This window comes from Pelmatolapia mariae, linkage group LG12 (genome assembly GCF_036321145.2).
Source record: "Pelmatolapia mariae isolate MD_Pm_ZW linkage group LG12, Pm_UMD_F_2, whole genome shotgun sequence".
NCBI lineage: Eukaryota > Metazoa > Chordata > Actinopteri > Cichliformes > Cichlidae > Pelmatolapia > Pelmatolapia mariae.
The window spans coordinates 22811783-22823924 of record NC_086237.1 but is presented as its reverse complement, the minus strand read 5'-3'; the positions used below and the strand labels follow the sequence as shown (position 1 = coordinate 22823924).

The window sequence follows — 12142 nt, the reverse complement described above, 5'->3', positions numbered from 1 at the left end:
TGGAAGCAGTCATCAGAAGATGGGTACACTGTGGTCATTAAGAGATGCAACAATATTCAGGTAGGCTGTGATGTTTAAATGATGCACTACTGATAATAAGGGGACACGGTGTGCCAAGACAATATCCCATGAAATCATGGACACATGCTTTCATGTTGTTTACCCCAAATTCTGACCCTACCATCCAAATGTTGCAGCAAAATTAAGGCTTCCAGACTGTAGTATAAATATAAATTTAACTTCCTAAGATCCAAACTTTTTCATGGCATGCATTTTTAATTTTTCTTTGCCATTTGGGCTGATTGGGACCTGATGAATGTAAAAACAAAGAATTACCAGTTTTGTTTTGTTTTGTTTTTTTAACTGATTTTTATTTCTGAGAAAAATAAGATCCACATATGAGGACATTCGTTTTAAATTTCGATAGAACAGTGGCAATATAATGTCCTTGTAAGTGGATATCAAGCTCTTGTAGAGCAAAATTTAGTATTTTCATCTAGACAACCCAAAATGTGATATCCACATATGTGGACACCAGGTCCAGGAGGTTAAAACTATAAATAATTTACATTTTTAACAGATATTAAAGGTTTCCAGACTTTTAGTGTCAATTAAAAATATTGAATTTCAATACCTTACTTTAACTTTTCATTCCGTGAAATTTTAGCTGCGATTAACACTGACTAGCAGTTTTTAGCATGCTAAACTATGACAGTGAATATTGTAAACATTAGAATATTAGCATGACCATGCTAGCATGCTAACATAAAGCACTAGTCTGCAGATGGGGTGTGATTAAAAAGTTTTAGCTGTACCACCAAAATAAAAAAGTTTTTTTTTAAAAAACCTACCTGATATAAAAATGCTATGCCACCACCTTCAAGGTCTCACTTTATAAAATGCTGCACTGCTCTTTCTCCATTTGCGCTGCTTCTTGACCACTTGTGTGTCCAATTTTATTTTGTGATGGAGGACAAATCTGGCGAGTAAGCAGGGTGGTTTGGCCATAAATGCCTGACTGGCACATGATGGCATACAACACAGTTTAGGTCTTTTGTGCTCAATGTTCTCCCTCAGAAGCCTCGGGACGTTACAGTAGGACCCAGTGATGACAGTATGGCCCTGGGTGATGAATTCAAGGTGCACAACCCTGTGAAGGTTGAAGAAAATTACAAGCATGCTCCTGACCCAATATACCACCTTCAGGCTAGCAAACTGGACAGTTCCTCTGAAAACCGCTATTTGGTCTCTGGGTCATAGCTGGAGAGCCACAAGCTCTCGTCACCACTGATTATCCGTGGCATGAAGCTTGGGTATGAGAAGGATGTTTGCTCTTTGCACAAGTTTGAAGCCCATGATGAAGTCAAAAAGGCACAATGGGATTTCCAGGGAGTGCTCTAAACATAATAAGAAAGCTAGCAGTGTTACACAAGGAGATAACCTTGAAGGAGAAGGCAACCAAATTAAGTTTAAATCATGTATGGATTTTTTTTTATTATTATTATTTTTAATTTTTTAGCCTCACAGAGACATTCATGGCGGTAAACCACATTTATTTGTTTTTTGTTTGGCTGAGGAGAATAATTTCCATCCTTCAGACCCCTGAAGATAATTTTAATAAACAAACCAAAACTTCCCCCACCACCGAGCGTTCACGGGACAGAAGTACTTGCAAATTCTAAAAAAATGAGTAACTCTGGTTTGTCTACTCAAGTCACAACCACTGAATGATGATTAAATGCAAAAACTGTCACAGAGCACAAGCAGACCAGACTCAAAGTGAGCACACTCACACTAAGTCATAGCAGACCGATTAACACTGTAGCAACAAAGTGTTTTTAATTATGCATTGGGTTAATTTATCAATAATGAAAAAACTGTCTTAGTTGTTCATCATGCTTTTTGAAAAAGTTAATCATTTAATTAAAGAGTTAGGACTAAAAGCACTTCTTGACATATTGGTGAATGTAAACCTGAATCCTCTGAGATCTTCGACGGCCCTTCCGCACCATGCTGCCTTAATCGGACCCCTGCTGAGAACACCGGCCACCGACCTCGACTTAGCAAAAGGGCAAACACCCCCAGGAGGGTCATACAGCTCATCGTGACAGAGAGGATCATCATGATGTTGATTCTGTCTCTGTCATTGTGTTCATTTGAATGCTGGGCAGAGGAGGGTTGCGCAGATATTTCCTGCTGTGTGCCAATTCCACATCCTCTTTTAAAGATATGAAGACATATAATTCAATCAGCACAAGACGTTTCCCATAATAACAACCCAATAACAAACTGTGATCCAAACGCCTATATATGCAAATGCAGACGTTCGCTGTGGGAAGTCATACACTAAATCCCCATTGGCGAAACCAGTAGACATCAACATGATATCTTGTCAGTCAGGTCTAATTCTGTATTCAAACTTAATGGCTCCTGACAAGCATTTCACCAGTCGACCGGGGACCAGAGGGAATGTGCCACAGTGTGCATGACCACTCAGCAAATTCACATTTAGCATTTTATTCCTCCTGCTTGGACAGAATGAATTATTCATCCCAGATTCTATCACATTGATCCACACAGACAAAACTCCCTAAAACCCCTCAAAATGTTAAATGTTAAATGGTTTGTACATCTCGCTCCTCGCTGCGGGCACAGCGCACGTTTTTTCCACTGTATCTCTCTAATTCTGACATTCTCCTTCTATCCTTGACCCCCTTCCTCACTCCCTCTGTTATCTGAAATCATCTTAGGCCTCCTCCTTAGATTCTATTCATCAGAGCAGAAAGAAGCAGGCGCTGACACTGATATAAAAAAAAATACCATCTGTGCCTCGCAGGTCTAAAAGGAGCGAAAGAGAATGAGACAGAAAAGAAAGAGAGGGGCTTCAAATAAAACTGGCTCCGTTGTCTCGCTCTTGTCCCCCTCCCCTCCTCGTCAATGCCATTTCAATTGAAAAGCGCAGTGGTAATTAAATTCCAGCAGGGGTTAGGGGCAACTGTGCGGCACGCTGACGGGGGGCTGCCCTGACAAAGATGACACAATTCAAGAGGACAGAGGGGGCGCCAGGCAGAAAAAGGAGGGAGGGTGACAAATGTCGTATATTCACGCACGGTGCCAGATTTGTACTACTCAATCTTTGTGACATTTACAAAAAAAAAAGCAGAAAATGAAATAGATATTCAAACTCAACTGAATCCCCCAATGACCTTTTCCCCAAATCAGGGAAATTCTAAACAGATCCGTCTTCTCCATCTGCGACATTTGCAGAATACTCTGTAATGCTTTCAAGGGAGCGATTAGGTGGAGAAGAATTTGGGAAAGCTGGTTTGTGTGTGTGTGTGTGTGTGTGTGTGTGTGTGTGTGTGTGTGTGTGTGTGTGTGTGTGTGTTTGCGCGTCAGCACAAACGTGTGACTCAGAAGGACACTCGTCATTGATTCACATTATAGTAGTGCTAATCCAGAGGCTCCAGAGAAAGTCACACACTCCTGCTTTCCCTCTTTCCCCATTCTGTATTAGCAAAACAACACAGCCGGTTAGCCTTTCACTGCAAAAACTAACAGAGCATAAAATAGTGACATTTTACCAAAGTGCTGGAGAAATTATAGATGATCTCAACAAGGAAACAACTGAAATCACATCAAATTCTTTGGTTTTAGCATAATTAGAATACATTTTAGCACACCAAAATTTCAGAGCAACGCAGCAGTGCATGATGGGATTCAGAGGTTTTTAAATGGTTTGCATTATTTTTAAATATTTCATGAGAGTGAAATCTGTTGAGTTTGACTTTGTTCTTGTAAAATAATGTCTTATCGTCATCACAACAACATTGTATTAGAGGAGGAGTTTTTCAGGATTGGTGATCTTTTAATGTACTAAAATATACTGACCCCTACTGCTTTAAGCATTTGGAAGAAAATATAACTTAATCCTGCCAGTGTTTCACTTCCATATCAGTCAATTTTATGAGTGGCGTCTTCTGCAACTCTCCTTCCATAAAGAAGCATTTGTGCAACTCTGATGCCACCTACTGGACTTAGATGTCAGTGCACAGGCTCGTAAACCGTGAGTACATTTTCACTGAATAAGAAATGTTACCCAAAACACAACATAGTTAAATCGTCACAGATTTAAGAGAGATTAGACCGCCCCATCCCACCCCACCCTGCCCAGATTGAAATGCTCCTTGGTCCATTCGGCCTCCTTTATTAGTTCAGTATACCTCAGGTCTTGAGATAATAAAAAGCCCACTATTACATCTGTCCTCCTTCGCAGACACTGCCACGGGTGAGTCTTAGTAGTGATTTAAAATCTCCAGAATTTCCTCCTTAACAGAAATGGCCGAATGCTGCTGGACACCTGGCCCACCAATGCTCGTTTCCCAGCAGTCAAAGCCACAGTCTTTCAACTCCTGCACTGTACTCTGGACGATCACGGAGTCGGTTTCTATAAAACAAGCCAGTTATAACAGGTAATATAAGAAAAGGTCAAGACAGGGATAAAAATAAGTCACTTCAGTTAATAAGCTGAGGCAGACTTGGTGTGCTCTGTGAGACTGTACCAAACATCTGCTGCTTTTTGCAAAGGAAATGGTCCAAAACAGGAAGGGCTTGACATCATCTCAACAGTAAGGATGCAGCTGCATAGTAATACTCACAGTAACCACACAGACTCAGATGAAAATTTAAAGCTTCACATTCAAGAGCAGCTTTAAAACACAAAGATAAAATAATTTAATCCTCGCTTCCTTAACTTAAAGAGCTGCGCTATAAAAACCCTCTGAGAGCATGTAGACTAGACAGATATGAAACAATCTACTTGGAAATTCCCTCAGTCAGAAACATTTGCTGAGAAAACAAATAAAAAAGCCTTTGGAAATCTATTTGGTGTGGTTAAGACTTATTAAAATTCAGTATGTTACAGGCTGCAGGCATAAACAAAGGCTGAACTTGCAGGTTCTCTGCTTGTTTGCTTTGTCAAAGAGAGGATGATACAAAGTTTTCTTAGAACCAATTGCACAGTAATACTTGCATACCAAAGACATTTTCTTGCACAGCCTGCTCATCATTTTCTGCCACTCAAATTGTTAATATGAGAGTGAGGGAGAATTTGAGAAAAAAAAACAAAAACTTGCTGTCAGCAGGAGCCTGACAGTTTAGCTCTTCAAACATTCCTCATCAAAATTAATTCATTACAAGACTGAAGACCAATCAGCTGAAGGATGTGGAAAAAATGAATGATTAATTTGAATTATGCAAGTCATCTAAACTGCAAAGGTACTTATAACAGCAGATAAAGTACATTCCTTTAAAATAAATTACTCTTCACATAATCATTTAAAAATGCACAGTAAAAAGCACCTGGTCTCAGAAGCGTGATGCCACAGCCTCCTCCCCCTGCACCTGTTAGCTTGCTGTGGAGCCCTTTGGCCAGTGTGACCTGGCAAAGTCTGTCCAGGGCAGGGTGCCCCACCCCCATCACATTCAGATGGTGCTGGTTGATATCAATGAGTTCCTTTAAAGGGTATCACACAGCTGTTGTTAATTCATACATGCTACTGGGAGAAAATCAGCTGTGTGGTTTAGACATTTTCAAAACAGCACTATGCTACAACAGTTAACAGCACTAGCTAATGTGCACTAACTTTTGTCTAACTAGGTTAGACAGCTAGCCTACACTTGCGTAGCTAGCAACTGTATCATGCCGGAGTGTGAATACTATTCGGCTAACCTGCTAATGTGGTCTAACATGGTCTTGACTTAAGCCAGGAAGTTATTTTGGAAAACAAAGTGATAACTTTGCACAACTAGCACCCCTTCTCTAATCACCTCAAAGATCAAAGTCAGCTTTGTCTCAAGTATACAGTATATTTCTTAGTTACTATACATTATACAGTACTGTGCAAAAGTCTTGTGTCGCCCCTCATTCTTAACATTTTGCTTCGAAAATGAGAAATAGGTGGAGAGATTTACTGAAATGTGCAAACATACATGAAAATACAATATTTAAGGCCAAAACAAAGTGAATGATTCTAACAAGCTTGAAAGTCAATGCTTGGTATAACCACCTTTATTCTTCAACACAGCCTAAACTCTCTAAGGCAAGCTTTCTTGTCTTTTCTATAAGTAGTCTTCAGAAAAAGTTCTTCGGGCTTCTTGAAGGACATTCAAAGCTCTTCTTTGGATGTTGGCTGCCTTTTGTTCTGTTCCCTGCCAAAATGATCCCACACTGCTTCAATAATAAGGCGGTCCGGGCTCTGAGGAGGCCAATCCATGACTGATAATGCTCTACTGATGTGTTTTTCTATCCAGGTATGCTTTTACTGCACTGGCAGTGTGTTTGGGATCATTGTGATGCTGTTACCAATCAGATGCTTTCCAGATGGTATTGCATGGTGGATCTTTTTTTTTCTTCTTTTGCCCTCCACTTGTTCACTTTCCTCAATTTTGTTAAGGACACGCACACTGCCCCTAGATATGACAAGTTTTCAGCTAATAGTTCTTTTGAACACACACAAAACACTTTGTTGGTACAAAAATACTATTTTATGTCTGCAGTACTAATTCAACTAAAGAAAACGGAATACATGTTTTGTGAGAAGTTGCCAGTAACAAAGTGCCTAAAGATATAATTTATAATTGTTTCTTTGCTAAGTTGTCTATTATGTGTAGACAAAACTAGTTTATCCCTTGAGTTAGGTGCCTTTTTATGTTTAAATGATTCATAGGTCAGTGTTAAGTAGCTTAACAAACAAAAAACACTTCTGGGAAAATGATCAGGTACAGGGACTGGACTGAAATGACTGAAAAAGCAGCCAATGTCCAAAGAAAAACTTCTTTCAAGAACTTCAGAAAGCCTGGAGAAATATTGCTGGAGTCCGTATGTCTGTGAAGTTTGTCAGTCATCCAGGTCATCATAGTCTAAGGAGCTTGGAAAGAAAAGCGTCTGGACTTCTTTAAGTTTCTTGAAGACGTTTCACACCTTGGCTCGTGTGATAAGGCAGAGGATCACGAGGGGGTCCATGACCCTCTTAGTGATGCTCCCAATAGGGCTTAAAAATCTGGTACTCTCCACCAGTTGCTCTCAGAACTGAAGAAGTTTCCCGAATGAGAGGTGAAACGTCTTCAAGAAACTTAAAGAAGTCCAGACGCTTTTCTTTCCAAGCTCCTTAGATTGCTGGAGACCACTTAAAAATAAATAAATAAATAAATAAAGTGGAAACCAAATATAAAGAAATGAGGGGTGGCTCAAGACTTTTGTACAGTACTCCACAATACATCTATTACATTATTTATTTTAGATGCAGCAGACTTTCAAAAAGAAGTAACAATGACATTTAATGACATGTTTATAACGCAAACTGCTTCACAAAATATTTGTACCTCTAGAATATTGTAATGCTCTCCTGTGATGGGCTCGCAGGTCATCTCTGAGAGGACCTTTTCACAAGTGCAGGAAATGGCATCAACTGAGTCAAGAACAGGTACCATGATGGATGGAAACTACAGGAGGGGAATACAAAACCCAAAGAGATTAACTTTTCCAACATCACTTGTGCAATACAATAACACCTCTACACGCATATTATTTTTAATGGCTGTTTTCTGATGGATAAGCTGCATACAAATACAGATTCTGAGATGGCAGGTTTGACTTGTGCTCCAGCTTGATCACAACACTGTCACAACACCATTCAGGCCGAATTCTCTGTCTCAGACAGAAATCTGCACACCTGCTGGTGTCACCAAGGCAACAGCGCACAGGGGTGCCGGCTAAGAGTTTAATTTTAATATTTTATGAAGGCACTCAACACCACGCGCAGGAGTATCTGCCAAGCAAAAGCACCGCCTATTATATTAATTACACTGTCGGCAAGTAACACACGGGGGAGGAAGAAACCATTTAGTACCTTGTTAATTTTGTCCTTCACCCCGGCAACAAGTACCTTGGTGCTTCGTGGTACTTTGGTGTTAGTGAGGAGGATTCTTAATAACGGCACCCTGGAAGTAAAACAGACAGATCAGAGGGTTCATTCAAACGTATTATTCTGGTGCTTTACTGATGTATTAATTTTGTCCAGACAATGAGTTTGTTAATTGACCCTTTAAATAAAATCAAATTAATAATCCTTCTTTAGTACCTGCTCAGCGGTATTATCTTTCCAGCCAAGAATCTGAGCATGCCGCCTACGTAAACCAAAGATGAATCATTAAAATCACAATAATCAGATAACAATGAACAATGATGGTGCAAAACTCTGATGAGTACATGAAAGAGTGCGGTACAAAAATGAAGGAAGGTGTAACAAGCTACATATTTTAATGCCTCACCCCACGTTCCTACAGCATTGTCCACTCCTGAAGGATTACCGTGGATGATCATCTCCCCTTGGAAAGCCCAACTGTTGATTAGCTCCAGTTCCTCCTGACACCACCTGACACCAGTCATACCAAAATAAAAGGAAGAAGTGTCAAAATCCTAAAACGATTTTGACAGTTTTTCAAAAAAAGAGGCAGTTGTTATGAAATCTGGAAATTTAGCCAGAAAATGTTAAAAGTACTGGTGTAAAATGCAATATCTTTTGTACTGTGAACTGCAATACAAGTTGTGTTGTGGTGTTGACCAAACCCATCCATCAATTTTTCTTTTTAACAAGTTGAATGTTATAATTTAAGGCCTCACCTTCAACTTCAAACCAAAAGCCTGTGTGACACCATTTCCATTGTGTGATGTGTAATTTAAAATTTTACGCTTGCTGTCCCATTTTTGTAGCCCTGCAGTGACGCCTATACAAAACGGCAGCTGACAGCTAACGCATACAGAGCTTGTGATGGAGATGGAGGTCTGAACATTACCTGGCAGTGTGTTCCCACTCTTTGAGAGGAGGGGGGATGGCTCCACTTGCGCAAAGCAGAGCTGCAGCTAAACACACAGAGTAGGCGGCACTTGACCCGAGTCCCGCTCCAGTCGGCAGCTCTGACCACACAGTCAGCGTCAAACTGGGCAGCTCACTGAGAAAACAAATACAGAAACTGCTTTTATAGAATTTAAATTGTGTATGACTTTTGACTGTATATGCACTGAAACGGTAAAAAAATAGTTACAGATAATAGAAATTTGCAACTGTATCCCCAAAATTAGAATGAACAAAACCTGTGAGCATCACTGTAGATTTAAAAATCCTACTGATTACTTCTCATTTACAATCAGCTATCAGTCATTTTTAATATATAGAGTATACTTCATTGAGTAAAGTACATAATATGTGATATCGCCTTCTGTACAGTCATGTGTCTCTTACAGCACACATGTACACTACTACATTCAACAGAAACTTGACACTTCTGTCAATGCCTGTCAGGGATGCTGCTTTTGGGCAGAGGTGAATACTGTAAACTAAATGTCCAGCTCTTCTCTCTCTTTAGAGGAAAATGCATACAGGCACTAGGGCACAGACTGGCTCAGTGCCAGACTCTCATTAGCAGGGATCCTGTCACAACCCATCACCTCTCTCAGACATGCCACCGCCTTGTCAACGCCGATTAAACCTCCCAACAACCTGCAGCTTAATGCTCCTCAGCATCTTTTCTGTTCACAGCTGCCGAAGCAGTTAATACTAACATCCAACCAATACCTTTAGCATCTTCATTTTAAGGAAGAGAAACTTTTCCCTGAACCTAATCTACTTCACTGGTAACTTACATGTTTGGAAATTGAACTTAAAATTATGAGCATGAACATGCTCCTACATTTATTGCAAGTGGGCACAAGACCAAAACTAATACAATCTACTGTAATGTGTATATCATTTTAACAAGGACATCTAAATATAAACAGAGTTATCACTGGGCAAACAATAAAATCTGAAATGCAAGAAACCCCACTATTATACGCCACAGAATACAATGGTACACACAATAAATAGCCCTCCCTGACGCACTCTCATGCACACACTCACAAACACACACACACACACACGCAGAAAGACTGTAGAGTTTAAACAAGACAGAGTCATTTTGTCATTTGTCATTATTTGTCTGCACACTGTCTGAATCACCAGTAGGTGGAGAAAGTAATAGCTGCAGCCATTTTCAGTTGCACCACCTCTGGGCAATGAGTTTACAGCTGCAGTCTTTCATCATTTTTACTGGACTACTCTTTTGAGTGTTTACTTTTGAGAGTTTGCCTTTAACACTTGTGTAACCTGTGAGCTAATATAGAAATGAAACTTCATCTTTTATCAGACGTTATAACAGAAATATAACATAATTACTATCCTGTACTTACTAAACATCAAAGACTTTGACTGCTTTAGACAAATGACCTTTAACCCCCACTACTCCTAGAAAAGTACACAAGAGTCATGATAACAGATTTCCTGTTACTCAGCACAAAATGCTCCTTCTAAAAAAAATGTTAAATTTTACACTGTAACGCTCTGTCTCAGAATGAAGTACCTATATTTTTTAAAGAGTTCAGTGAGTGATTGACTACAGGTTTTTAAAAAGGCACGAGTTATTACTTTCCTATGTGCATAGAGAGAACATTATCATATATACACCTGCAACTTGTTGATGCCTTTGTGACAAAAATGGCTACAGATGTGCAAATGATGAGAAGAAGTCCTCTCTCTCACCCTGATCCAAAGAGCGACAGGTAGAGATAAAGGAAGGATAAGGTGGCCATGCTGCAAGTATCCAAGCTTCCATTGGTTACACCAATAAATTCCCGCAGTCTCCTCACAAGTTCAGCATCCAGGCGTTGCACCTCATCCCTCTTACCTAATAACATCAATTAAAAGGTATATCACACCAACGCACTTTGATCTGTAACTGTACAAAACCAAAGCATATAGTTTAATCTAGCAAATTACTTAAAAACCTGTTAATTAAGACTGTCATTAGTTGGCGCATCCAAAGGCTGACATTATAAAAAGACAGTAAATGGAAGTTTACAGCTGCAAAAAAACTCGATAAATATTTCTGACCCGGACGCTTGTAAATTTAATCACTTTGGATGGTGGTGAGTTTATAGTACCATCAATGATTCTCAAATAATTATGGGAAATACAGTATACGAGTTGTACTTTTTTCCTACTTTTTCCACACTAAACACTTCAAATTTGTCTCCCATTTAGACACAGACTGGTGTTACAGTGGATATACTGCTGTACCACCAACATTAGGCCAAAATTGGTCTCAGTACTAAAATTTCACTGTAGGATGCTTGAACTGCACGCAATATCATAAAAACAGAATTTGCAGGAGCACCTCTGATGCATCTTACCTTGGAAGTAAGTAACAAGCTGCTTCAGTTGTGAAAGGTCCCAGCTGAGGAATGTGTCGATATTGGGCAGGTTGATGCAAACCTTGCCAAAAGTAGTGGTTTTCAATCGCAAATATGTCCTCAAGTTTAAGCTCACAGCAAGAGCCACCTGCCATGACGCAACATTAGAACAAGCAAAATGTTAAAGAGATAAATAAATAAAATCTCCTTTTTTTTTAAATTTCTGGTTATTAACTTCATTTAGTGCCTTTTCATCAAAGACATGCTGTAGCTTTATGATAACGGGGTAAATATTAAAATATAAAATGACACTTTTGCAATTGGACAGGTTGTTTGATAAATCTTAATTAGTCATATTTGTGCTAAGATGCTGACTGGTGCATTAAATGTCATTATGGTATCACTTCAGAGCTTACCTTTCCGTGAACGACTGCATGCTCTCCGTGTAGGATCGCCTTTCCAGGAGCTGACACGTAAAAGTCCGTCACTTGCATTTCTGTAAAAGCTTCCAGAGCAGAGCACAAAATATGCCCAAATCTGCGTAACTCAATCGCCTCAGTTCAACTTTTCACTGACAGCATTAATAACAGCTAGCTTAGCTAATGTTAATCCGCTGAACAGGCAAGAAGCCGTAGACAGCTTAGTTCCACGGCACCGTCCTTTACGCGAACATTAATGACTGTTAATAACTTTACAAATGAATTTTGTGGTTTAAAAAAAATCATGGAGCAACACTACATTCTCTTCACGAGTATCTGAGAGTGTTAAACCGTGACCTGACACTCGGGACGAGCGAGGATTTCCTGTATCCAATCAACTCCCCTTCAGCTGGTCGAGCATATTTTCGTCTGGCCA

General features: G+C 39.7%; 1 protein-coding gene across 1 annotated transcript; it reads right to left on the bottom strand.

Moving 5' to 3' along the window:
• Positions 1–1820: 1820 nt before the first annotated feature.
• On the bottom strand, positions 1821–12097 carry mvk (mevalonate kinase). The gene is made up of 10 exons (XM_063490240.1): positions 11704–12097; positions 11288–11435; positions 10638–10782; positions 8857–9012; positions 8332–8435; positions 8142–8187; positions 7911–8001; positions 7384–7503; positions 5362–5515; positions 1821–4447 (listed from the first exon to the last, which is right to left on the bottom strand). Exons 1-10 carry the CDS (start codon positions 11779–11781, stop codon positions 4296–4298), a joined length of 1194 nt encoding a protein of 397 aa, XP_063346310.1. The 5' UTR covers positions 11782–12097; the 3' UTR covers positions 1821–4295.
• Positions 12098–12142: the final 45 nt, after the last annotated feature.

Coding starts and splice junctions, on each gene's coding strand:
- mvk (XM_063490240.1), bottom strand. CDS start 11,781: ATGCAAGTGACGGACTTTTACGTGTCAGCTCCTGGAAAGGCGATCCTA. Junction 8,002..8,141: donor AAGATAATACCGCTGAGCAG/GTACTAAAGAAG, acceptor TTTTACTTCCAG/GGTGCCGTTATTAAGAATCC. Junction 5,516..7,383: donor AGCATTACAATATTCTAGAG/GTACAAATATTT, acceptor TACCCTTTAAAG/GAACTCATTGATATCAACCA.